The sequence below is a fragment of the Alosa sapidissima genome, chromosome 23 (assembly GCF_018492685.1).
Source record: "Alosa sapidissima isolate fAloSap1 chromosome 23, fAloSap1.pri, whole genome shotgun sequence".
NCBI lineage: Eukaryota > Metazoa > Chordata > Actinopteri > Clupeiformes > Clupeidae > Alosa > Alosa sapidissima.
In genome coordinates this window covers 6,853,038-6,880,483 of record NC_055979.1, presented here as the reverse complement: position 1 = coordinate 6,880,483, position 27,446 = coordinate 6,853,038, and the positions used below count along the sequence as shown (strand labels likewise).

The 27,446-nt window shown below is 42.7% G+C and overlaps 1 protein-coding gene across 2 annotated transcripts in view; it reads left to right on the top strand.

Moving 5' to 3' along the window:
* gpc6a (glypican 6a) overlaps positions 1 to 23,904 on the top strand; it is a 122,829-nt gene extending 98,925 nt beyond the window's left edge. For both annotated transcript variants that reach the window (XM_042081315.1, XM_042081313.1), the window contains 3 exons: positions 17,224 to 17,354; positions 20,234 to 20,409; positions 22,269 to 23,904. In XM_042081315.1, coding sequence (XP_041937249.1) covers positions 17,224 to 17,354; positions 20,234 to 20,409; positions 22,269 to 22,480 — 519 coding nt within the window. In that variant the 3' untranslated portion in view covers positions 22,481 to 23,904. The remainder of the gene's footprint in view (positions 1 to 17,223; positions 17,355 to 20,233; positions 20,410 to 22,268) is intronic.
* Positions 23,905 to 27,446: the final 3,542 nt, after the last annotated feature.

Sequence of the window (27,446 nt, the reverse complement as noted above, 5' to 3'; positions counted from 1 at the left end):
TCATTTGTCTTGTGAATTCAAGCCCCAACCATTCTCTCCTCTTCTTCTCCCCCCCTCTCTCTCTTCTCCTCCCTGTCTTCTCTCTTGCTCTCTCACTTTATCTTCCCCCCTCTGTTTTGCTCTTGTTCTTGCTCTCTCTCTCTCTCTCTCTCTCTCTCTCTCTCTTCCCACTCTGTCTGACTTTCAGTCTTACTCTGTCTCTCTTTCTTCCCTGTCTCACTTCCTTTTTTCTTTCTATCTCTCCCTCTCCCTCTCCTTGTCCTCTCTGTATTTCCCACCTCCCTTCATTGCTCCGTGTAGATTTGAATTCTAATGTCTGGTGCGTTGGATTGTCTATGAAGGTGTTAGTTGGGGTCAGAAAGGTCACCTCCTCATTAGTGCTCTAAGGAAACAATCAGATTATGAACAAGGGAAGAGGGAGGGAGATGAAAAATGGAACGCGCCCGAACTTCACAGTCCGATGATTAAAGTGAAGGGAACTGATCTCTCAGTCAGCTTTTTTTTCCTTTTCATGAGAAAGAATTGAAGCAATACTTTCCCAGTGTGATTGTTTCTTTATGTTGGATACATTTCTATGCATGTGGGCCCAGTCTGATGGAACTGTCTTGAGCATCCCTCTTGAGTGAGCTGGAGTGTTTTCCAGAGTTCCGAGCAAAAGCACGATGTTTCATCTGCTTGAACGTTTAATGTGAAACACATCCAAGTCTACGAGTCAAAATGTCTTTAAGTCATGTATGTCAACAAATTATTCCCATTACTAACTCAATATTCTCAGACCGACATTATTCATTCCTTTGGCATGACCCAAACCCCATTTCTAATGCACATTTCTCATGTTGACTTATTGCAACACTCACCGGGGTCTCGTAAAGTGGAGAGCCCAGGCGTACAGTACGCGTTGAGGCTGATTCTGCTTGTCAGTGTCGGAGTCCTCGGGAGAGAGATCCACTCTAGGCTGTGGATTCCGTTCCCACCCAGGGCCTGGTGAGGTCTTCACATGCCCGGCTAATGGACTCTGGTCCTAAAGGATCCACTTCAGTCACCAGCCAACTTCCCAAGCAAAGACCCAAAGCACATAAGAGCCAATGCTGTCATTCACAGTAGATATACCTCAGCTATACTGTATCCAACATGTACTTTGTAACACAAGTTAATTTAATTTAAGTATTTATGATGCGTACAGCAGATAAATAAATACTGACACCATCGCAGGGATTTTACAAAGTACAACTGATAGTTATGGATGTAGCTGCACACAAGCAGGACGTCACATGATGTTTGTCGAAGTTGTTTCTTTCCCACCATGTGACTGGCGAAGCAGTCAAATCATTCAGCCTTTAGCTACTTGAGGAGTTCACACACTCTGCTTGGACCCCAATAACTGATGCTTGCGGACATATTTAACATATTATCATGGTAGGTTTCACTCCTGTACTGGTATAAATGTTGACGCTGTACAAGTAGTATTTTGGCCTCAAGTTAATCCTACATTTTCCAAACCTTTGTTAATAAATGGTAAGTACTGTAGGACTATAGTCTAGCTCATATGGTTGCTTATGTATACATTTTTCAACATTTTCAAATTTAGCACAAGAGTGTATTATTTGACACAGGCCACAAAACTGCAGAATGTTACTAACAACTTAGATTTTCACTCTATATACAACATGTATACATATATTAAAAAATATAACATACTGTATAACAAAAAATATATAACAAGCCTTTTAGTTGCCACAATAACACAATATTCTTGGAAATATATTTGTATTTCACTTGATTCTTGCTATGTGTCTAGCTGTCTAGTATACAGTATTTATACAGTGGCCATGGTTGATGTAAATATTTGTGTGAAGCTTTGTGCAAAGTTTGCCTCGGTCCCACACACTAAACGCTAAACTTCCTTTTAACATGATGTGTATGAATGTGCTATGAATTTCATTCCTAGATAATGCTACGGGCTCATCTGCCTGAGCTTCTGTGTCCTGAATCAAGCTGTATCAAATTTTAATGAGCATCTCATAATCCCTTCCCACACTCGCTCTTGGGCGTAATGCTAGGACTCTGACAGATAAATGCGTCCTTAAAATTGGCCATGGAAGCCTCCAATAAGCACAGCTAATGGCCTGTGTGGGAGCTTCTGTGTGATTCCACTCGGCTCGTTGTTTGTTGTCGTCTCGGTGTGGGCATCTCTCTGTGGGAGCTCACTGTGGGTGTTGTTCGGATGGCATTCAGGCCTTGGCCAGGGCTTTCTGTCTTCACGGCCTCCCTGCAGCCTTAACATGGTTCAAGTGGATTCTCCTCAGACCAGGACCTCTTTTTTGCGTCAGAGACTGAATGTTTTGCCGGGGGAGAGGATGGTTGGTGTCTTTTGTTTTTTTTAAGTACACAGTCTGGCCTTGCCAACCATGTCTCATGCATGTTGTAACATCCATTTTGAAAAGACACAGTACAGGTAGAAATGCTTGGATTGTATGTGTTGTCCTCAACTATTTGCTCATATCCTGTCATATTGTATTATACTTTGTTTGAAGAACAAGAACAAAACTTCTGAAAGTATTATGGTTCAGCATATACCAGTATTTTCTAAACCAAATTTGGTTGAATATTCATAACTGAAAGGCTGTGACGGTGCTTCAGATCTTCACAAAGGCTGTAGATGGGAGGTCATTTTTTATATTACCCTGCATAATCTGCCTAGATACCCCCCCATGCTGGTGTAGGTGTGCTCCTGCTTTTTCTCATTTTGCCTGAAGGAAATTACATTTAAGCCCAGACAGAGGCTCTTTGTGGTCGCTTTTTAATGAGGCAGGAGTTTTAAACTGGTCCATTTTCTGAGCATCTCTGTGTGCAAAACCTCACTGTAATCTTGCTTGTCAAACTATTGTCTGCTTGTGACATCTTGTGACTCTTTGCCAGGCATGGACTAGTCCCAGGATGCTGATTGAGATGTTTTAGGTTTCTGACAATTTCAGATAAGTAATTCTGGCTGTTATAATGGCATACCAGCATTTTATGTTCTCAAGATAACTGGAGCCTGGTAATATTCAAAACCTAGACTCCCATTCCCAGATTGTCGGCCAGAGTAGCATTTTTGGCCATATATGCCAAAGTGGAATTTCCTTCCAAAATAATGAAAATGTTTTATGACTTTCAGTGTGCCAGATTTTAAGGCTATTTGGCCTTCAATTTAACTTATTCCCTCAAAATCATAAAATGAAATGGTTTTGTTCCATTGTTTGAACCTCTGTTGGCCACAAACCAATGATAAAATATAGTAATGGCTTTTTAGTCATAAAATGGTAGCAATGATCCTTAAGGTTCCTAATTACAGTTTAATATAGAATCAACTTGGAGGAAATACCTTTAAATGCAAACCCCCACAAAGAAAATATTTTGCCTGCAATGCAGAACCATCACTTATGCTCCCTATATTGCTTGCCAATGCTATTTTACTGTATGCTGCAGAAATCAGCTTACCCCTCTCTCTCTCTCTCTCTCTCTCAGAGCAGAGAAGAAAATCCACTCCCTTATTTTTCTGATGACAGTTTTATGATGACAGTTTTTTGAAGTCAACTTCTTCAATTGAACACAATAACATGCCAGCACGTCTGTGAAAGCAAAAATGGTCATTCACCATTCCGGCTCACATCCGCATCCACTCTTTTTATAAACAGTGTTGATGGTCGCCGACCACATAACGGCCTATGGTGACAGTTTACGGTCAGAGGCTGTGCGTTCCTGCACTAAGTACTGTGAAAAATAAGGATGTGGTTGGCAGAAAAACACTGCTTAGAAAACGTACCCCCCCACCACCACCACCTACCCCAACCCCACCCACCCCACGTTCTCCATTTCCACGGCACTGGCTCTTGATGCAGCCAACTGTGACCAGCCCCAGTAACAGAGCCCAGTCTCTTTAAAAACTCCTCATTTCATCAGATGGCTTAAGTTACAGCTTAATGGGCTGGTACATTTAGAAACCTCCTCCATTTTTCACTTTCCCTCCATAGGCCACAATTACGTGTGGCTGTAAGGGGCGAAGAGAAGACAAGTACTTACCTCTGCCAGAGCTCTTTTTCACTAACGCTGTAATGTGTTGCCCACCGCATACTTTCACCCAATTTGCCCCTAATGCGGGAATAATTACTCAGTGTTAGTGTTGGAACTACAGCAATACTTAGTAGTTTTTTTGTGGTTGTTGTGCTTTTGTTGTTGTTTAGTTGGTAAAGTGCCTTCCGTGAGATGAGCTTCCGTGAGGTGTTTCTTTTCCACTTAGTTTACTTTTCAGTGCAAATTTGGAAATGTTGTATCACCTTCACCTGACAACATGTTTCCTAAGTTTGCCCAAAGGTCAAGAGTCATAGCTATTAACACATTTAAAGTGTGGGAGCTTGAGGATAATTAAACTTTGCCTCACAGACATTCACAGATTGTCACTTGGAGAGAGAGAGAGGAAGAATGAGAGAGAAGTAGAGAGAGACTGAGAGTGTGCAGTTTGCATTGCATTCTAATGTGGCTGACGTCCCCTCCACCCTCTCCTCATTATCATATCTGCAGCACCTCAGCAGCCAGTGCGCTTCTCCCTCCTCTTACCATTCTGGGCATGTCCTGTGCCAGCAGATCCATTCATTAATCCCTGCCAACAAACCCTGTGGTGCCATGCCCCCCCCCCCCCCCCCCCCCCCCCCACACACACACACACACACACATCCACACCCACATACACACACACTCTCTCTCTTTCTCTTTCTGTGTTTGCAGATCGACCCATATCCCTTTCTTGAACTCCCAGCTCACCCCTTGGTAAAAGGGCACCATGAAAGCCAATGGAAGTTAGGAGTCTTTCCTCAGCTTTTTTTTTTCCCCAGTTGTGTGTTTGGTCCAAAGCAAACGCTAGCTTGTCAGTCTTGCTCATAGGGATCAGTAGACATTAAAAGTAAAGGGATGGATATAGTGGAGATGAAATGAGGTATGGCATGTGAAGACTTTCTCATACCAGAGCCAGGCAGCTTTCATGTGTCATTTGGAAATTCTGAAATTTGATATAGACATAAGAGTTTTCCTCATTGTCTGGAGTATTTTAAGCATACTGTACCTATGCAAAGAAACCAAATACATGTTTGCTTGCTTTCTCTTTGTGTTAGTTACAGTTAGTGCCTAGAATATTTGTTTTTCATCACATTTTTTTTACTTATGACCATCTCTGCAAACATACGCACCTCCTGACGTATGTGTGAAATTAGCATAGTTTTATGGAACTTGCACCTCCGAAATAGCTTGCCAAGTCTGTAGTACGTCACCCTCTCCATGCAGGCCGCGCACATCAAATGCAGTCATCCGTGTGATTTCATGGTCTGGATATTCACCCTTGCAGGATTTACACCATTGTTTCATGCGTCCGCCTGCTCCCTCCTTGAACTGAATTATCTCCGTACGGCACCTTCAATCTTCCAGCGTGGAAAATCTCTCCCAGCGGTCCCACTCTGGTTAAATAAAACAACACTCGGCAACCTCCACACCAGCTGATTGCTGCGGGTAGAGTCAAAAAAAGATTTACTTTTCAATACTCTGAATGCCGTTAATTGTGCTTTGGCAAGTCCAACCGGCAGAAGCCCGTCGTGGTAATAAACGGCTGGGGCCAAAGCACTCTTGATTGGATCACTTTTCCAAGCGGCCTTTTTACGACTCTCTGGTGCGGTGTTAAATCTGTGCTAGATTAGCACGTTGAGCTCATAAATGACACCGAGGCTTTGACATACAATAGGAACATCTCCTTAAAAGCTGAATGTGACACCTTTTATGTGTATTTCTATTTCTCTTTCATGTCTTTTTGGCAGAAGGCACTGCTGTTTTGTGAAGAGGGCTGTATTCAAGATTCAGGTTTTTATTTTAGGTTTTTGATTTACTGTAACACATAGTCTGTTTCTATGGGCTTAATAAAAGACAGATATTTCAGAGATGGTAACAGTATGATAGTTAAAACCATTTGACCAGGTTCCCAAAAATATGGTGGGGGGGAAGCAAATATATATAAATATTTTTTCACCTCAAATTTCTGCTCTTTCTAAGCCTTACACCTGGCATCTGAATTAATATTGAAGCCATCAAATACTTGTTGAAATTCTGTAAGAAAGCTTTATGGGACTAATATCCGCTAAGAGGGTATGTTTCAGGTCTGAAATATAATTTCTCTCCATTCTTTACATGTTAGGAGACAAGCACAGAAAGAAAAAAACTGTCTGGTGCAGCTGGCAAAAGTGCTGTCATGGAAACAGACAGGGTGTAACCCTAACAACACATACATATGGTTTGTTTTGTTATACTGCGGTATGCGTGCTGTAGATAACCACCATGACTCGTAGACATTTTTTCCGACATGATGTATGAGCCTTGCCGCCAGATTTAACGTTGACCTAACCTTACTTAATTTAGGAGCCGATCAAAGGGCAAAAGCCAGGAATGCAAAACACACATCACAGAGTTGCACACTGGCTTCTTTTAACCGGACTGTAAGAACCACTTTTTACCGTTGGGCTGAAGGTTCCTGAGCGTTTCAAGTGACCAGACTGTCTTGTGACAGACCTGGCTGTGCACCGAAACAGTGTTGTGTTGTGTGAGGTTTTCATTGGCCAGTTCCTTGGTAGTCTGGCATGGTTTGGACTAAGTAGCCATTCTATTCACTAGACAAAAAGAGCCTTCAGCCAGGTGCTCATGTTCAGCGAGGTGGTGTTGAAATTTTTGGGAGTGTTAACATTTATTCTGGAGTAAAATTTACAGTTTGGCAGGAACACACAAGTGGACAAGTTTGCTTGCCAGTTTTGCGAATAGGTCTAAAAGTCCCACCACCCATTAAGGTCATAATGTAGTAGTGAAACATATTTGTAATGAGAAATATACAGACACCTATTTTACACCTATTTTAGCCTAACAACGCTGATTTTAGGTCAGTGTTAAGGAACATGTAAAAAAATGTATCACTGAAAGCTGTGAAGAGAATTATTGCCTCAACATGACTAATAAATTATATTGTAGTGATTTGATCACTGTAAGGAATGATACATTGCACTTGCATTATGTAGAGTTAAGCTATGACTAATAATCTTTTTGTTTCTAAATGAACAATTTAATTAGAATGATTAGCGAGCTGAGCTGACATTGTTTTGCTTGTGTAAATAAAGTAAATAAACTCACAATGTCAGGATGATAGAAATCTTAAAAAAAAAAAAAAAATCTGTAAAAAAACTTTGTAGACCCTGTTATAATCTCTCTAGAAGATGTATCTACAGAAATTACATTTTGTTCATGTAAGCGAGAAATATTAAAAAGTTCTTTATTGGAGTTTTCCCCTCCATGGCTCCCATTGTTCTCCCACTGGGTGACCTCCAGCAGGCTAAAGGACAGGGCACCCAGGTATAAAATTCCCCATCTGTGCTTACCCAGGAAAAGAACACAGCCTGCTGAATGGGCATATGCTCCCCAATAAAGAATTCACAAAGGGAATATTAGTACTGTCACTGTTAGCCTTTCATTTAGCTCTGACTCTCTTGGTCTCTCCCTGTCACACACACCGTGCACGCACACACACACAACACACACACACACACACACACACACACACACACACACAGACACACCACGCTGTGCATTCAAGTGTACCAGTGCTGAATTGTTTTGCTATTGGAGTTTATTTTCAGTTCCAGCTCTGTCACTGTATTTAAAGACCTACGCCATATAAAAGGTGAAATGTAGAGAAATATGTACCATGAAATTTCTCACTGTTAAAGCTGATTTGGGGGAAGATGTATCGGATGTAAAAAAAGAAGTGGGGCTGAGTGCGGCGTTGGTATTCTGGCAGCTGTGAATAGCGGGCCGGTGTATTGAGCGTGCGAGTCCAGGCCGAGTCCTCTGGGCATATGGAGCTCCAGCAGCAGTGGGGTGGAAAAATCTTGTTGTTCTGGACGCCGCAGTGACATCCTGGGACTTAATGGGCTCCGTTACTCTAGGCCTGACCCTTCTGTTCTCTCCGTTTGTGATTTTCTATTCTTTTTTTCCCCTTCTTTTTTTTTGTTCTTGCCCTTCGCCTCCTTCTCTTTTTTTTGCCACATGAATAATAAATAAGTTGAAGCTGTGAAAGAGTAGCCAACAGTCTCTACATGGCTGGCCTCACAGGAGTCTCCGTCTCTGTAGAAATCATACTGCGGCCAGTGAGCATCATGTCCACCTAGTACCACTGTGAGAAAAAAAAGTGCATTAAGAGTCCTCAGCAGACGTTATTCTACAGGTGCACTACAGGATTTGGCCTCTGATGGATGTCCTGACCTGATGAAGTTAGAGTCATGATTTCATGAGTTAATCGGTGGTGTGATATAATAATTCACTTGAAATACTGCAGAGCTGCTGGCATTCCTTCTTGATGGAATCGATAAAAATGAAAAGAGAAAACAAGGCTTTTTTATTCTTCTTTGAAATAATTGCTAGTGCCAGTGTTGATACAAGTTGGGCTGTTTTGCTGTACACAACCTAAATTGATTTTCCTCGCATTGATTCCAGTGATATTTTATGTGATAAAATTTCACTTGGGTGTTTTCTTGGAGTAACCTCATTCCCGAACCTTTATACTGTAGAATCCCTAGGAAATACCTTTATTATGTCATTGCAAAACAATTATGTTACATTGTCCTTAAGCTCACCAATAGTGACAATGGTGATAATATCATGTGAACATAACTTGCCCTGTCAGTACTCATCATGTTCAATAGAGTTATAACACTGTCATCGCCCAACTAGCAAGAACAAAATCCATAGTGCTAAATAGCCTTTAACCTCTGAATAAACCATGCATTTGCATTTGAAATATTAAGATGTTTTCTTTTAAAGCTACAACATTAAATATCTGATCCCCATGGCCTTCGACTTCATTGTCATTGTGCAGAATACAAGTACAGAGACAACAAAATGCAGTTTGTGTCTAACCAGAAGTGCAAAAAAAGCAGAAAAGTGCAATGTGATATACATAGTATAGACAGGTGGTGCATTATAAACAGTATAAAACATACTGTATAGTGCAGTGTAGACAGTAGTATACAGTTAAGAAAGTGGTATTGTTTAGAGTAATATAAATTAAATATAAATATGTGCAATGTATTAGCAGTAGCCATAAGAGCAGAATAGATATGGATATGCTGTATGAACAATGTATGAACAACATGTACAGATATGTGCAGTGTAGTAGCAGTAACATTATAATAGTAGTACAAGTAATATATATATATATATATGCAGTGTATTAACAGTAATATTATAAAAAAACAGAATACATATTGATATTCAGTATGAACCGTATACAGTAGACAGATATGTACAGTGTGTACAATCAATCAAGATTCCACATGAGGTTCCAAACCTCCAGTATCCAGACATGTAGGCTTGCTTTCTTTAGCCATCTCTCCATCTACAGTACACTGGCTTTGTGTCTGGCATCTAAGCGTATTAGCCTAGTACAGCCTAACAGCAAAAGACTCTCTGTCGTTACTGGGAAAGTATGTTAATTCCAATACAAAGAGCTAGAACTTTTGCTTTTGTAGAATGACTGATGTTAGATGTGCGTGGCAGATTGTGTTATTAGCGTATGTAACACCCCCTTAGCACAAGACAAGGCAGGTGTTGTACCGTGTTGTGAATGTGTGATCTCTAAACTGAATTCCCGGCAAGGTGTGTCTGTCTTGCGTGAGTTCATGCACATCACAGTCTCCAAAGTATGGAGTTTTACAGTTCTCTCCACGCTAAATCACAGTGTTTAAAATACAATGTCTATGTCATATAAATCTACAGCAAACAGACATTTTTTGGGGTCCATTTTTGCTCTGCCACTTTATTATCTACTGTACTTATTGAAATATGATCGCTTTAAGTGGATGAAGACAGAGGTATTTTTCTCTTATCTTATTCTCAAGCACTCATAAAATTCCCTCTTACCTAAGAAAAAAGCAAACATACGCAAACAGTAATGAATCCCAGAGATGGTGTGACTAACAAAATAAAAACTAATCGATTTTTTATTTTATTTTTAATGTTATGTTGTTTCTCTCTCTGCAAAAGGCAGTGTGGTGGGGGTACATGACTGTGATTCCCTAAGTGGCAAGTACCCTTGGTTTTCACTGCGGTTTGCTTGATGGATGTGTTAAATCTCAGGTATTACCAAGGTTACCGTAATCCAGCCCGGATTTTAACTTCAGTTGGAACTCCAGGGACAGGACGGGAGGGGAGTCTCTGCCCACGCTTAACCTTCTCCCCAGGGCCTTAGTCATCTTCCTCCCTGACCCCACACCACACACACACATGCACACACACACACACACACACACACACACATGCATACACACACACACACACACGCACACACATGCACACACACACACACACACACACACACACACACACACACACACACGCACACACACACACACACACACACATGCACGCACACACACACACACACACACACACACACACACACACACATGCATACACACACACACACACACACACACACACACACACACACACACACAGAGCCAGGGTCTTGACGGCTGCGCTGTCGGGCTGAGACATGAAAGCCGGTGTCATTAAACGGTTTGTGGCAATTTGTGCTAGCCCCTGGTGACAGGCACTAAAAAGGAAGCAATCGCTGTGTTCCTCTCTTTCTTTCTCTCTCTCTCTCTCTCTCTCTCTCTCTCTCTCTCTCTCTCTCTCACATCCTGTTGGGATCACCTTTCAGACCTTGGCAAGGGACGGGGCCTGCCGAGCGTGGGGCCATAAAAAGTCCAGGAGTTGCCATGGGGCCGGAGGGAGGAGAGGTGGCAGGAAAGGAGTTGGGGGGGGTGAGGTGAGGATGGCTGTGTGAGAGGGGAGGCGGTGTGTCTCAGTCACGTCCGTTCCACCTGCACCACCACCATTACAGACACACACACACACACACACACACACACACACACACACACACACACACACACACACACAGTCATTGCCGAGGAACCGGAGGCCACCTCTGCAACCCGAGAAGCATCTTGTCTGTGCGTGGTCTGTCTGTGAAATGCATGATCTTCATAAAAACGTGCCGAGGCATCGTTTTCTTTGCCATCACCACCCCCCCCCCCCCCCCCCCCCCCCAGGGCGGCCAGAAGACATGCTATATATAATCCACTTGTAAATTATTTATCCTCCAACTGTGATTTAGGAAGCGTTCTGCGGAGTGGCAGAGGATACTGACATGGGTCAGTCAGACCTGTGTGAAAGCTGCCGTGTCCACCGTGCTTCTGCATGTGCAGTAGATCTCTCCGAGTTGCATGGCTGTGACATTCATTTATTACACATTACATGGTGTTCCAATACACCAGAAAAAAAAAGCATGTTTCTCATTTGAAAAATTCCTTATAAGAAAAGATGAAGAGGAGAATAAAAAAATGGAAATACCAAGGGACATGTTCACACGGCGAAGCACAAACAGTGTAATATCATGCTGCGTAATCCCCGGCCCAATTAGTCGAATCCACTCTGCTGCTGTCCATGCTCCTTATCTGCGCCAGCATGAAACAAGTGCATTAGCACGCTCCCGCTAGTCCTGTGGGCAGGCGAAGGGGCCGAGGGAGAGAACAAACACGGCTAATGAGAGGTCACTCTGCTTTAAAACAAGGAGGAGCTCATCTTAAGGAGGGCCTGGCTCCTTTTGCACTGTAATAGAGGTGTTGGAGGACATTTGGAGCTAGGAGGGATGGGTGCGTGCGTGCGTGCGTGCGTGCGTGCGTGCGTGCGTGCGTGGGTGTGTGTGTGCGCGTGTGTGTGTAAGGGGGGGAGATGGGGGTAGCAGACAGGCCTCCAACTGTACAGAAGCGAACCGAGGGGTTGCAAGTCGGCAAGCGACCGAGGGGTTGCAAGTCCAAAAGCCGCCATTGCAGCGCCAACCTTTTGATGTGCAGCTGGGGCGAGGGCACTTGAGCCAGGACCTTGGCGGAGGCGTCAGGAGGCGTCCGGCGCGGATGCTTGTGGGAGCGCAGGGTACGCTTAATGTGCAACAGTGAGAGCATGGACCGCCTTAGTACTCCAGTGATTCAAGAAGCCATTTGACATGGCTTCCAAGAGGGTAGTCACCCGGGGCATGTAACACACTGGAGAGCAGTGGGGGGGGGGGTGGCGGGGGGTTTAGAGAGCATTCTGCTTAAGTGGAAACCTTGGCACTGTCGTAGATTCTGAGCAAAAGCAAACAACAAAAAAAGATACAATAGATTCAGTGGCGGGCCCTTGTATTAATATATCTGTGACTAATTGGCACAGAATGGGCATGAATGGTGAAGCATGTCTACCCCTTCATACTGTAATGAGTTGTTTACTCTGAGGTTTGTCATTGCACCACTAGCTCAGCATATTCATTAGAAATCATTGAAAGCCTATTATGTTTTCACAGCCTGTTTTAAAATGCCATTCATTGTGAACAGTGATCAGACATAGTTGACATCATAGTTGGATGTAGATTAGCATACCTCCCTTAACCCTCTGATCTCTCTCCCCATTTCATCACAACCTTAAACAAGCGGATGACGTTCATTTTTATCCTGTGGATGTCATTTAAAAGCACACCAGCAGCCCTCCTTGGCCCATGCACATCTTCTTGAAACCGGAGCTGAGCTGAATGCATTTAGTTTACCGTGAATGGTTTGTGCCCCCCAGTCCCCACATTGTGAAAGCACTGCGGGGTTTCCTATTGCATTAGTGTCACATGGCCATCTCCTGGGGGTATTTAGCAAAAACAACATCATCAGCTCCAGTAATCCAACACCACCGCCACCGACTCCTCCGCCTCTGCCACCGCTACCAATCCCTAGTCCAGAAAATGGATCCCATCCAAGAAGATGGTCCCTTTTAGAATAAACAAGGCTTGTCTTATGTATCTGTATTTATGTGTGTGTAACCTATGTTGCATACTCTCTGTGTGTTAGTGAGTGTGTGTGATAGAGAGAGAGAGAGAATGTGCGGATATACTGTATTTGTGTGTATATTCACATAATGTGTAAGTGTGTGTGTGTGTGTGTGTGTGTGTGTATGTGCGTGCGTCTGTGCATGCTTGTATGTGTCTGATTGGAGATTTGGCTTCAAGAAGTATAATTTTGTATTGTCCATTTCCTTGCAAAGACCTCCTCTGATATCTTCCAGTGTGCTTCATACACTTCAATGTTTAAATGATGGCTCCTCAGAATCCTAATGAATCTACCTCCTCTGGACCAACTCAAGTGGCTGTGAAGTGTGTGATTGAGTGAAAGACTAGTGACTGCACTACTGTACCTCATTTCCATCCAATCCATAAAACAGGGATGAAAATAGACCACTTTGTCTGGTGAACCAGTTTTAAGACACCAACGACCGCTGGCACACAACCTAACTGCGAGTGCTAACCTTGAGGCAGACAGCTTTGTGCTTTTCGACAATACATGAACACCTAAAGGAGCCACTTTATGTTGTATGATGCTAATATTACCACCTGCTTTCTTCTTCTTCTGTTGAAATTGGGGGCGACCCACACAGCTAAATCAAGCCCTCACAGCCATAGCTCGTCGTCAACTTAAAAATCCCTGTTACGCCAGTTGTTGGTGTTGTTAGGCATGGTGCACTTCACAGGAGGTGGAAGACAGACTACGTGTCCCTGTCAGCCTTGACGACACGTGCCTATTGTGTTGCGGCATTGCCAAGAGCAGCTGCCAATTGACACCATTAAATGCAGAGCGAATAAGTGAAAATTAGTCACGCCAGTAGGGGCAAGGCAGAAATAGGTTCAGTGTTAAGTCAACTGAAGGCAGTTGTGGTGAGGGTGGGAAGGGGAGGGAGAATTCATTTTGAAGCTTTATTGTAAGTAAGGGGAGAGTGAGTAATGGCGACGGCTAGACTCTGCTGGGGGCCTTGGGCTGGCGCTGAAAGATGAGCCTCTGGTGGGCAGCCATCTTGCCTGTTAACCTAGCTCATAGCGGGGTTGTGTGCTAATGATCACTGTGCCGGTGTGAGGGCGTGCGCCATCCCAGAATGCCCTGCTGTTCCTGTTCCACAGTCTCCGTCCCGCTCACTTGTATCAAAGGCAGGATTATTTACTGCCAGGTCCATGTGGTAATGAAACTATGAAACAGGAGAAGGCCCGGACAGCCGAATGGCCAGTTGAGTCTTTGCTTTGTTTTGGTCATCAGAGGATTGAAAGTTCAATGGCAGTTTCACCATTTATTCTGTCTGTCAGTCTTTGTCTGTTGTTCCTTCCTTTCTCCCTGTTTCTGTTCCTTCTTCCCCATCTTCTTTGATTTCATTGTCTTTCCTCCCCTTCCTCCACTGTCCTCTGTCTCACTCTCTCTCAAACACACACACACACACACACACACACACACACACACACACATAGAGTCATTCACATACACTCCAACACACACACACTCACACACATTCTCATTAAGATCTTTATCTGCATCTTCACTCTTTTACCTGTGTTGGATGCACACATATAGGCACCATCTCCAGAGTGTCTCTCCTCCTCCACATCCTCTCTCTGCTGGTCTTCTGTGATGAGACAGCCCCCATCAGTCACAGAGAGGGATGAGGAGGACTCCTGAGGCGGTGTTGGGGGGGGGGGGGGGGGGGGGGGGGGTGCATGGAGAGGGAATAAATGAAAGATATGATGAATCTGTCTAATGGAGACGTTGACACGACCCCGTCACATTCACTTCCCAGAGGAGTGGAGTCTCTGGCCACAACTGTCAGTCTTCGACCAGACCTATTCCTTCAGAAACATGTCATGGCACCAGCTACCAATATGGCAGCATCTATGAACAGCGTGGAGTGGATGCTCACACCCTATACTTTCAGAGAGGTCTATTATTCATACAAATACAGTATGTTACATATATACCACATTTACCATGTGGGTGAAGGATTGTGTTTGCAATTACCCACCAATTAAAGAGCTTGTCATCCTGAGGTTGATGTGGCTGTCTGTGCAGTGTTCGCATTAAGGAAAGTGCTCCGTGGCGTTTAGATTGACACATCAGGCGAGGTGACAGAGTATCCAGCAGAGCTCTGCCTGTCGCAGCAGGCACTTCCCCAAAGCACCTCTGAATCCCCCTAGGTGACACCAACATGCATGAGCAGATCCTGTCATAGGCCTCAGGTGCCACTCATCACCTATGCACTCGACACATCTGTCAGCGGCTTAGAACATGTAAAGAACCAAATCACGAAGCACATCAACGCTGTGATCTCAGAGTACGACGAAGTGATGTAATTTGCAAATGTTTAACTGAGCTGTCGTGTACAGTGTCTCGTGTCGAGGCTAGACCACAGGCAACTTCTAATCTTGTGTCTCATCTTCTGTGTAGCAGATCAGAATTCCGGGAGAGGGGGGGAACACTTCATTGCTGACTGATAAACATCAATCAGTTCATCTTGTGAAGTGAGGCACAGAGCATAAACACAATCAATAATTCACACCCAGCATCCTTGGGAATCTCACTCCTAGAAATACTACCAAAGAATCAATGGATATGTGTGATTTTTATGCATTAATGCAAATGTTGTTTTGAATTTATCATCATGTATATATTGACACAGTTTTGATATATTCTTGGGCATTAAGACATACAATGTCAAGCAATATCCAAATACTCTATCAAAATGAATTCAAAAATCCTGTATTGTGTTCATCAGAAAAGTACAATAATATAAACCGTTGCAAGGATACAGGTGCACAGGCAAGTCACACTGCTTCTTCTGGCATCTTTATTTTATAGTGTTTTGTCATTTAAGTTCAACTTTTTCTCTACATAGAAACATTATTTTCAGGATGTTTTTGGCTTAAGGTTAATGATATAAGCCTGTCGCTAGTTGGCTGATACAGTCTGCAGTGTTCAGGCTATCTTAGTGTCCATTGGGCTCTGTGGGATCCATCACTACCTTCCTGAGGTCTGGGCTGAAGATGCCAAAGCTGGCCTTCACCGTACAGTACGACCAGAGAGATTACTTGGCACTTGAAGACTAGTGCCTTGTCTGTGGAAGACTTGTCGCTAAGGTTACCTGTCTACCTTTTTGTTGATAGTTGATGCTGTCTTCGTCCTTGTCTTTATGTGAAGCACTTTGAGTGGCCGTTGTGCTGGACATGCACTATCCATTTACCTTACCTACTTACGTCCTGCCCTAAGTGGTTAAGTCTCACTGGTTTTATGTTCAAGGTTAGAGATCTTCAGAAAATGCCCTAAAATAGCTTTCCTCAACCACCACGTAACCACAGCTCATCTCCAGGATTTTGAGTTGTTCTTTGCACATGCACAGATTTATGTGGGGGCATCTGTGAAAAACATCTGTCTGAGTGTTACTGATGGCATCTGGATAACACCAAATAAACAGTCAGAATTGCATCCAACACCAAAGAGTGTTTCTTTCTATCTATTTTTGTAGTTGCGGCATCTTGACTTGTCAGCTTTGTTGAAAGTGAGGTAGACATCAGGGAAATATATTTAAAGGAAGCTGTGGCTTTGAGATTAAGCACTGTGCAGTTATGTCTGAACATACAAAAAGTCTAATGAAGTATAGTTGACCAAATCAAGTGATCGAGGCTCGAACACTACATTGGCCTACATGAGACTGAACCAATCCAAGGACTTTTTCCAGTCTGTAATTATTCTGGAGCTTTTACAAAGTAGTCTCCAATATCTCAAAACCTTTGTCCACTGGTAAGACCTGAAATAATCCCTGTAAATCAATTTACTTTCTACCTGTCTGGCCTTGGAGATTCTGGACAAAAAGACCACAGTGCCTCCAATTCAACTGAATGGATTGCAGCCGGGAATTGATTTTATCCCCCCTCCACCTCCTTCTTTTGCCACCAACACAAACAAGCTCAACTTATCTTCACTTGTGATTCACAACGCTGGCCCCGTGTATCAGTTGGCTATTATCTGAGCCACCATAATGTCAGTGATCTAGGGCAAGCGAAGCCGTTCTTCTCAAATTAACTTCAGCAGGATGTGATTAAAAGTCTTCCAAGAATTTAGGAAAGTTAAGATGCAGTCCAGTACTATGCCAATGATTTTGTGCTGGTCCAGGAGAACACAAATGGCTATTCTTCTCTATAATCCCCCCAAACAATAAACATGTTATGTGTAATTAAAACCTGCTTTTTGTCCATTGGTCTTTGTGCAGGTGGTGGATATCAAGGAGAAATTGAAAGAGTCCAAGAGGTTCTGGTCTGGCTTGCCGAACAGCATCTGCTCAGAAGGGAGGGTAGTGAGCTCTGACTCAGAGCAGTGCTGGAACAGTCACACCAAGGGCAGGTAAGATGGCTATCAGGATGTCATCCTCTCTCTTCCACAGACAGGAAGTGTCAAGAGTGAGAGGATCTCACTGTCAGGGACATGCATGTAATAGAAATGTGTGTGCGTGCGTGTGCATGTGTGTGTGTGTATGTGTGTCTATGGGGGGTTGTGAGAAGGTTAAATCCCCTCACATGGGTGTATGAGTTTTATACAGTTATGGCGGTGCAATTTCATCCAAGGTATCCCAGGGGAAGCAATATTCATTCACGTGTCCCATATAAGGCAGCAGCTGGTACTGTATAACAAAAAGCCCATACAAATGTGCCATTACAAAGTGTAGGAAATAGTTTGGCATTTACCATAAATATTACTACACTATCAATCTATAATTCATTGATTTTATAAGTATCTTTTAAAGTGATTCCAGGTTGTCTAAGATCATCTTTTGGAGAGCTTATGAAGCGTTTGGCTTTTATTTCATACAGTGCTGGATGAGAGCATCTACTGGTTTAATTGGATGTGTAATCATTGTTGGCATATTTTTGTTGTTTTGACTCTGCTGACAGGAGCTTGACAGCCACTCAACACTGAGCAAAAAGATGCATTACATTGAGTGATGATCTGGACTTTTGTATTTGTCGTTGACAACTTGAAAAATTGTAGGTTTGCTCGCTCCACCAACTGATGTTTTTGAACTGACAATGGGTTTCTAACAGGAAATGTCTGGTAGAAATGTGGCGATGATGCAGGTTTGGTAGAAATGCTGCTGTTTAAGTGTGAGATTCATTTCAACAGTGTGTACGATGTTGCCATCAACAGAACACACTACACACCACCAAGGTATATAATCATTTATGGATGTTCAATGTGGTTTGTGAGCAGAATGACAAATCCTCCAAAATGAGTAAGTCCAGGGGCGCCTGCAGGAATGAATCCTGTGGTACGCACACCCACCTACAGAACCTGCAGAGTTGGGAAGTTATGGTAAGCCAATTGGTGTGAATACACGCGCACAGGGGAAATTCTCTCTCGTTGTTGAGTAGCCTGATGGTACGCACAGTGCGTACGGCCATGCACCTGCAGGCACACCTGAGTAAGTCCTTCCAAAGTGGGGAATAACAGACACAATTTGAATACTGCAATAAGGGTGCAGTGAGATGGGGATATGGCCAACTGCTGTTTTATTATGAAAGCTATTTCTTTGGTTTAGTGTAGTAGCTTTACATGTATTAGTGCTTATAGTTGTATAGCATTGCAAGGCAGGATCAAGCTATGAGTGCATTTACATGCAGGAAACCAACTGACAGCTCATCTGCTCGATCAACACACATGCTGACACGTCATCTTTATGGAGGGAAAACTGGAGTTGATATTCAACACACCCTCTTCCCAAAACTGAACCGGACATTCTGCTCCTGGATATCTGCATGGATTCTTTAAACACCAGGCAGGAAAGCCTGGCAGGCCAACCAGCCTCACCCCCTGCTTTGGCCTTCCCATCCCTGAGTGATAACATTACCAGATGGTGTCATAAAAATCCTTTTTTACTTCACTGGTTCCCTCCCCTCTTCCCAATAGACAGGAGTCTGCCACAGAAACCACTAATAGGGCCACTGTGGGTGTCTTGAAACGATAAAAGGTGCTTATTACTTGTGATGAGGTGGTTCTTCACATGAGAAAGCCCCCTTTCCTCTCCCTTTTTTCACGTTCCCATGACGCTCTGCTTTGAGTCTTACTTGAAATGTCACTGTGCTACAAAATATGTCTGGACTGCTTTAAGCCAATCCATTTTTTTCTGACAATTAAAAATGAAGAACTCTCTAAAACATAAAATATGGATGGAGTTATTGTCCTCTACATTTTGTGTTAAGGTCAGTGAGCAATGAATTAGTTTAGAGGCCACCCAAAGCACTCGATCCAATCCAGGACACGCAATGCCGTACTCAGTAGTGAAGGAATCTTACAGGATTGCGCACTAACGCTGGTGGAAGCGTTTTCAGGTGGGTTCAGTCGAAGGTCTCCCCAGCTTGCTCCCGTGACCTCAACCCAGCAACCCCCCCCCCCCCCCCCCCCCCAACTCCCCACCCCACCTCCGTGCCAGTGATCTCTCCGTAAACATTTACCAGCTGTGACAGTCAGAGGAGGTAAACAAGCGTGCAGAGGAGATGAGTTGGGAAAACACGGAAGCCCTTGTCCCTCACCCCCCCCGATGGCCCCAGCAATGAGACGACACAAGTAGAAACGGGGGACGGAGCGTAATGGGCTGTCTCCTCTCATTATGCAGCCCAGTTTTATGGCCACTCCAGAACTCTCCAGCTCAAAGGGACCTTCATGCTGCTCGCCACTTTTTAAACGACTTAATGACTTTCTGTGTGGACACTTTCTCAAAGATGGTACTGGCATTGTGTAATTCTGAAGTGTCCCCTATATGTCCATTGCAATGAGGTGTGTGTGTGTGTGTCTGTGTGTGTGTGTGCATGTGTGTGTGTGTGTTTGGCAAGGCATACTGCTTATTACACCAGTCAATAAAGGAAGCATATGATACATAATATTTTAGTATCAGATCATAACATACACTAGGCTAAATGCAGCACTCAACAACATGAGATTGCCATAAAGAAGCTTACAATGTATGCACAGGAAGGCATTGTAACAATGACAGTTGTAATGAATTTAGACAGTGTGAAGAGGACATTACCAGTAGAAAATGTATAGAAAATGTGACAAAGGCAGTAAAGGATATTGAATGAACAAGAAGTCTGTGAATGACTTTTGAGACTGAGTGTGAGTGGAATGTCATTAGAATGACTAAATGTTCCATCATTCTGATTATATTATATGCCACACCGTTTTGCATTTCAAAAGGATTCTTACATTTTTAACGGGCTGTTTTGCAGGTACTTCCCTGAAGTAGTGAAGGACGGTTTGACAAATCAGCTGCACAATCCCGAGGTGGAGGTGGACATCACTCGACCTGACACCTTCATCCGCCAGCAGATCATGACGCTCCGCATGATGACCACGAAGTTACGGAACGCATACAACGGCAACGACATCTACTTTCAAGATTCCAGTGAGTGCGCACTACAACACATTGGCACCTAGATAAAATAGACATAATGGATTATGAGTCAAGTCAAGTCAACTTTATTTATATAGCACATTTAGCACAACATAATTGACCCAAAGTGCTTCACATATAAAAACAAAGCAAAAACATAATAATAATATTAATATTAATAATAACCTTCATCAAAAAATAAAAACAATAAAAACACAATAAGGTGGTAGATGGGGTGGGGGGTGGGGGGCAACAACAGTGAAAGCTCTGTGACTCTTTGTTTTGGGGGCACAGACGAGATTGAGAGAAGAGGACCTAAGCGATCGTGGAGCACAGTAAGGGTTGAAAAGGTCACATAGATATTGAGGTGTCAAGCCATTGAGGGTTTTGAAAACAAAAATTAGCATTTTAAAGTCAATTCTGTGCTCCACAGGTAGCCAGTGCAGATGAGCCAACTCAGGAGTTATGTGCTACGTTTCTTAGACCCACTTAATAGCAGCTGCATTTTGAACTATTTGAAGTCTATTGAGGGTGGAGTGAGTGAGGCTTACATACAGTGAGTTACAGTAGTCCAGCCTTGATGTGATGAAGGCATGTATGAGTGTTTCAAGGTCCGAAAAAGACAGAGGGCTTTAATTTAGCAATGGTTCTCAACTGGACCATTTCATATTGACATTGTCTTTTGTGGCATTTACTCAATGTGTCATGCAGAGGGTTTGAACAACAGCCTTACATGTCAACCATGTCTCATCCTAAGCAGGTGTCTTTTCCAGCAGAGCTAGAGTCAAGACATAATGAAAGTAATGTTTCACTTCTTTGGGTTTCATTTTACCCAGAATCAATGAACTGTTTGTGAAATGAAACAATTTCAATGACAACCACAGGCCTCAGGCTGGGTTTGTGTCAGACAGCTTTATTGGAAAATGAGTTAAATATGAAATATAACCAATAATATGTGTTTACAAATTTCCCAAAGCCTCCCAGAAGGAAAACACAGAGAGAAAAACAGATAAATAAAACCCTCCAAACATAACAGGCGATAACACTCCTCTCATGATTAGACAAAGCATGAGAATGATGCTATGGAGCTTGTTTTGTGGTATTTCATGTAAAAACAAATATTGTTCCCATTTCATGCTGTTGTAAATGTTCATTGAAGAGACTATCTGACCTCCAAGCACAAACATAACTGAAGTGCCATGCCAAACAGGGAAGCATTCTGTTTTTTGTCATATGTTGTCAAATAAGTAAGCCTGCAAAACAACTCACTCTGTCTCAGTCGCTTTATTTCATCATCCGTGATGAGTGCCAAAACGCCCCTTCTTCCTGTTTCTCACACGCACTTGCATACACAAGCCCTGTTGTACACGTGAAATAGGATCCAGGGCTTTCAGTCTAAGAGGCCTTGCAGTGGCCCAGTTCAGCAACAATGATGCCTTCAGGCAAGGGGACTAACACTGTGACGTCCTGGCCAAACCGAGCTGGCCCTAACCTTGTAACCGAGAGCACAGTGGTTAGCGTCAGCCACCACCACATCAGTGGTTACTGTCACAGATCTCTCTGTGGACAATTAGTGGCACAGGAAAGGATTTACACCTTGATTCAGCCTTGAGTATGTGTGCTGTCATTTCAGACGGCCTAGAAGTGTGTTTGCACATGCTCTCACTCACTTACATTGTGTGTGTGTGTGTGTGTTTTGGAGTGAGAGTATACGTATCTGTGGGTGTTGTGGGTCTTCTTTGGGTGTGAATTTCTACATCATCTGAAGACAGAGCCTATGGTTTTATGTTTGCACACGTGTGTTTTCTATGTGTACTCAATCCCTCTGTGTGTGTTTGTGTGTGTGTGTGCACACCTGTGTTCTCTCCCAGGTGACGAGGGCAGTGGCTCGGGCAGCGGGAGCGGCTGTACGGAAGGCTGCACCACAGAGTTCGAGTTCACCGGGACCGAGGCCCCTGTGGTAAGCGCTGACCGCAGCGATGGTCAGGCCGCCTCTGGCCACGCCACGTCCTGTGTGGCCGCCTCGTCTGTCCTCCTCACGTCACTGGCACTGCAGCTGGTCCTGCTCTGGCAGTGGAGATAATGGTAGTGTGAGGGGTGGGAGAGAGAGAGAAGTATAGAGAGAGAGAGAAGGATAGAGAGAGAGAGAGGGATAGAGAGAGAAAGAGGGATAGAGAGACAAGGGCAGATAGGAATCACCATGGACTCTCTGAGCATGTCAGACAGCGCAGCAGCACAGACGTGGACGCTCATGCTGTCAGCCTTTCCCAAACCGGACAATTTTACTAAAAAAAAAATAGAAAAGAAATGGAGAAAAAAATTAAATACGTTGGAAAGAGAGAACAAGAAAGAGAGAGAGAGAGAGAAGTGAAGAGAGTGAAAAACGTCAAATGAAATTGAAATGAGAGAAACCCCCCAGGTGGAGAGCAGCTTCACTGCGAGGGGAGAAACGAATGAGAGTGTGCACCTCTGCATCCTGCTTGTTCCAAAGAATGCCCGGTGCCACCATCAAAACAGCTTTCGATACGGCCAACAACTACTTTTTCTTCTCATTTCCATCACTGAGGCGCAGCTCGCTCAGTCGGAGTACAGCAAAGAAACACAAAAAGGACAAAAAAAGATTCAAAAAAGAAAATAAATTCTATTTTTTGTTGTTTTGTTTTATACTGACTAAATGGAACCTTTAAAATGTAAAAAAAGAGAAAAAAAATCCCTGAAGTCTGTTTTGCCCTGTTCAGCCCCTCCAACCCAGAGCAACAAATAGTGATGTGCAGATACTCACATTCTACTGTGAGTAAACATGAGAAGGTTGTTATTTTTGATTCTCCGAGCTTTTAATTCTGCATATGCACACAAATGGCGTGTCATTGCTGTGATTGAAGAGAAATTTGAACGAATTTTAGAGTTGAAAGCTTAACACAGTTTTGCACACATTTGAAAGTAAACATTACATGAAAGGCTTAGTATAAACAACTTCAGCTTTTGCACAGATTTGGTTGGTTCAATCTTTTTATTAATATAATCTTTGTTTTTTTTTTCTTATGAAGAGAAAAGAAAAATTATTTATATTTTCGAAAATAGCTATATTTTAGCCTCTATCAACATTGGATCTAAATTAACATCATATCTAACAGAGCTTATTATGCTGATTTTAACAGTCTGTTCCTTTAAAATGCAGGCATTAATTTATTTTCTTTTTTTTCTTTAGTTTTTTTTTGAGAGCATTGATGTTTTTGGTGAAGTCAGTCTAACTGCAAATGGAGGACTAAGTAAAATGCCCTTACCGTTAATCTGGTGTGTGTGAATGAAGTCCTCATCCAGAGTGCACACATTTGTGACATTATGACACATGAATGTGTTGATGAAATAACCTGATAACACCCCGCCATCCAAAACTCATCACTGCAAAGCACACCTATCAGTGTCACCTCACAGTGAACTGTATATCTAATTAAAACTTAACAAATTCTACCCTGTTCAGATTAGGTGTTGGGGGAAGGGAGAAGTTTAGGGGAACGGGGGGGGGGTTTAGGGGGTTGAGTTTTGCTAGTAGATCCAAACTTGCTTTTCGAAGTGCATCAGTATATCTCCTCAACCAAGTATGTATTAATCATTTATTTTTGTAACCACAGAAATTAACCTTTTATCTATTCACTCAGGGTTGACCTGTCTGTAAACATTATGTCCTTTCTGTCAACCCATTAAAAGCTCATCACAATCTTATCCTTTTTTTAGTTTAACTTTCCATGGAATGATGCGTTTCAGTTTGTGTGTGCTTTTGATGCCATGGCCCCTGTATTACTTTCAATGTATGTACGTTTTTCATATTTTCATCTCCTTGCTGTAAGCTTGTTTTGTGAGCAGCAGTGAACAGTGTTTTTTTTTTATTTTTTATTTTTTTATCAGCCCTAGTCACTTCCCTGGTCTTGTTCTGAACCACGTTCCTACTGTCATGATGGCACTTTGATTTCTAATGACGGGAAGAACTGATCTGGAATCGGGGAAAATGAGCCACACTCACCAAAACATGAAAACAAAGACCCCTGCGAAAAGTGAATACTGTATGTGTCAATCATATTTAATAGGCATACCTTTCTGTCCGTGATTGGAATTGAAGTTTAATGAGGACTTTTCAGGAGGGAATAAAAACTCAGTATCTTTGGAGTGGCACAACATACAGGGAATATATCATTACAGAGGGTTGCGGTTGTGTTTGCTTGCCAAATGTTATACCCTCATTTTCACCCAACACCCTAAGAAAGATGTCAACTGAGTCACAAATTTTTAGTCTTTCCCTTTTTGTCAGTGGCTCTGTTTTTTATGTTAGAAATTAGACCCCTCACTTAGAAATACTTCTTCTTAATGTGTTCTTACCCGAATTACATTCACTGCAGCTTGGAAGCTGGAATGTCTCAAAATCTGATTTCCCGAAAGTATATCCCCCTACAACAGATAAGATAAATCAAAAACAGGTCTACACTGAATATAGAGGTGCACGATTTGGAAGGGGTTCATGTTTTTTGGCAAACAATGTTGTGGAGGGGGGGGGGGGGTAGCTGATTTGGTTGGCCTACCAGGAACAAGTGTGTGTGTGCCTATGTGTGTCTGAGATCCTGGCCTTTGCGAGATGACACCACCCCTCCTCCCGAGTGAGCCAGTGAGAGAACGTTGTGGCGGATTTGGAAATGAGAAAACGGGTGGGCTGAGTGAGTGTGTGAGTGTAGTGACTCTCCTCACGCTGAGCAGCCTGTGTGAAGGGCCCTGTGCTGTGGGATGGAAAGAGACCTCTTTTATTCGGAGCTCCTCAGAGACCTACGCCAGGATTCTCTTTTCTCTTTTTCGCTCTTTCTCTAGAGTGTGTGTAGTCTATTTTGTGTGTGTGTGTGTGTGTGTGTGTGTGTGTGTGTGAGAGAGAGAGAGAATGAGAGAGTGTTTGTTCAGAAGTGAAATCCCACATCTCGGGCAGAGGGACTGTGAGTCCCAAAAGGGCTTGTTGTTACACACACCACAAAGGACCTCTTAGCTTGAGAAACAGAGCAAGTGTTCTGCCCCTCATTCCAGTAGAGAATTACCCCCCTCTCTCTTTCACCTTTCAGAGTCTGTTAGGGCTGGGTGTATTGTTATCAGAACAGCACATCAGGTACGCACACCTGTCTCTTTCTCGTGGATAAATTAGTCCAATTCGTCTGAATGTATAGCTCCTTAAGTGGTTTCTCGTTGTTTGCTAGGACGGACAATGGGCCTCTGTTTGCTACCAGTCTGTGTGCTATGGTGAATATAACACTAGTAAGAGGTTAATACATCACTAAAGGTGAACAGCTCTAATGACAGAGTCATGGACGTACATGTGGACTTTTCATCAATGTAACTCACAATAATGTCTCCTACCCAACCCTACCCTAGTCTTGCACAATGGTCTTTTGGATTCAGAGAATGGGAAGTTATTGGTTTTGTATTTCAGAAGTGGCCTGGGCAGTTTTTGTCATCTAACAAAAAAAAAGATCAATTGTTCTAATGCACAGCTTGAATAGGTGTCCCACTGTGAGCTCATGGTTTGCATGGCATATGGTATGTCCGTTGTTTTTGACATTCAGCAAGTTAACTGCTTTTAACCAATCAATTCCCAGTGAGAGAATAAGAAAGGAATGCTCTCGTTTCTCTGTTTTTTTCCCCTTCTCTTTGCTGACATTGCACTTTGACTCAACAGTTCTGCATTTCTGCTGGTCTTTCTTTTTTACATCAGGTTTACATGTGAGTTAGAGGATGCCATGTTGACGCGCATCGCATTATGATTCGGCTATGGAGTCCAAAAAAAAAAAAACAAGCAAACAAAAAAATCTAGCACTCCGTGGAGTTCCTGCTAAAAGCACGCTGCTTTGAGCTAATAGGGGTGACGTGAACGGCGATGTTCCCGCCATACAAGCAGACATGCCTTACAATTTACTTTTTTTTAAAAAGAAGTTCAATGGATTGCATTTTTTGGGTTTTGTTATTCTCTCTTGTATACAGAAAAGTAATAGAAGGGGTGCAAATAAACATTTTATATAAAAGAAATGATTTGTTTGTGCTCTTTTTTTCACTGTTGAGATGTAATGTCAATCATGAGGCAAATGTGCTGAACAGATGATTGTTTATTTATAGTCAAGACTTTTTGTCTTTTGCCAAAGGGTCATTGTGTTTTGTTTTATAAACAGCACACGATACAGGAAATTAACTGAATATTTATAATGAAGCAGGCTTTTTATTCAGACCTGTCAAAGCATTTTCTCTATTAGATTAATCTGATCTACTTTTTAGTGAAGTTATTTCAATTCTTTAATTGTGTGTGAAATGTGTAAGCTAAATAACTCTCCACTCTATACTACCCTACCCAATTAAAAAGAGACTTTAAAGAAAAGGCAGCCTTGAAGTAACTGAAAAATCTTGTTAGTTAGCTTCTTAGGGGTCACTGTGTCACACAAAGTATCATATCATATCTGCATGCAAGAACTGGGACCTGGCTGGCTGGAAAGCATTGTTCAGGAAAGAAGCAGGGCAATGATAAAACAGAATGAGTATAACAATGAAAATCCACATAGCCTTATCCATATCTTCATCATAATATGTTTCCTCACATTTAACATGTCAATTTTTGTCAAATGAACAAAGCTGTTACATGAATATTTCACATTTGTCCATGTGGTGGCGTTGTCCAAGTAAAAAAAAAAAAACAGTCAAAAGGAAAAGAGTGATAACTGTCAGGCACCTTTTCTTGGAAATAAAGGTAATATTTGTCATAGTATCTGATGCGCTGTCAATACATTAATTTCTCCTTGCACAGACATTGAAGACCTCATTTTGTAGATATGGCAATGAATGTTCGGCAAGTTTCTTCTCAAGTATGCTGCATATCTATCCCTGCACTATCAGATGTTAGAAGATAAAAATTGGTACCATTTATTTCTATAAATGATTTGACTCAGTTCTGCTTCACTACTGTAAAACAAGGCATGTCCAATGTTGGGCTGTGGTGTCTTCCAGGAAGCTGCTTAACTGACCTACACAAACTG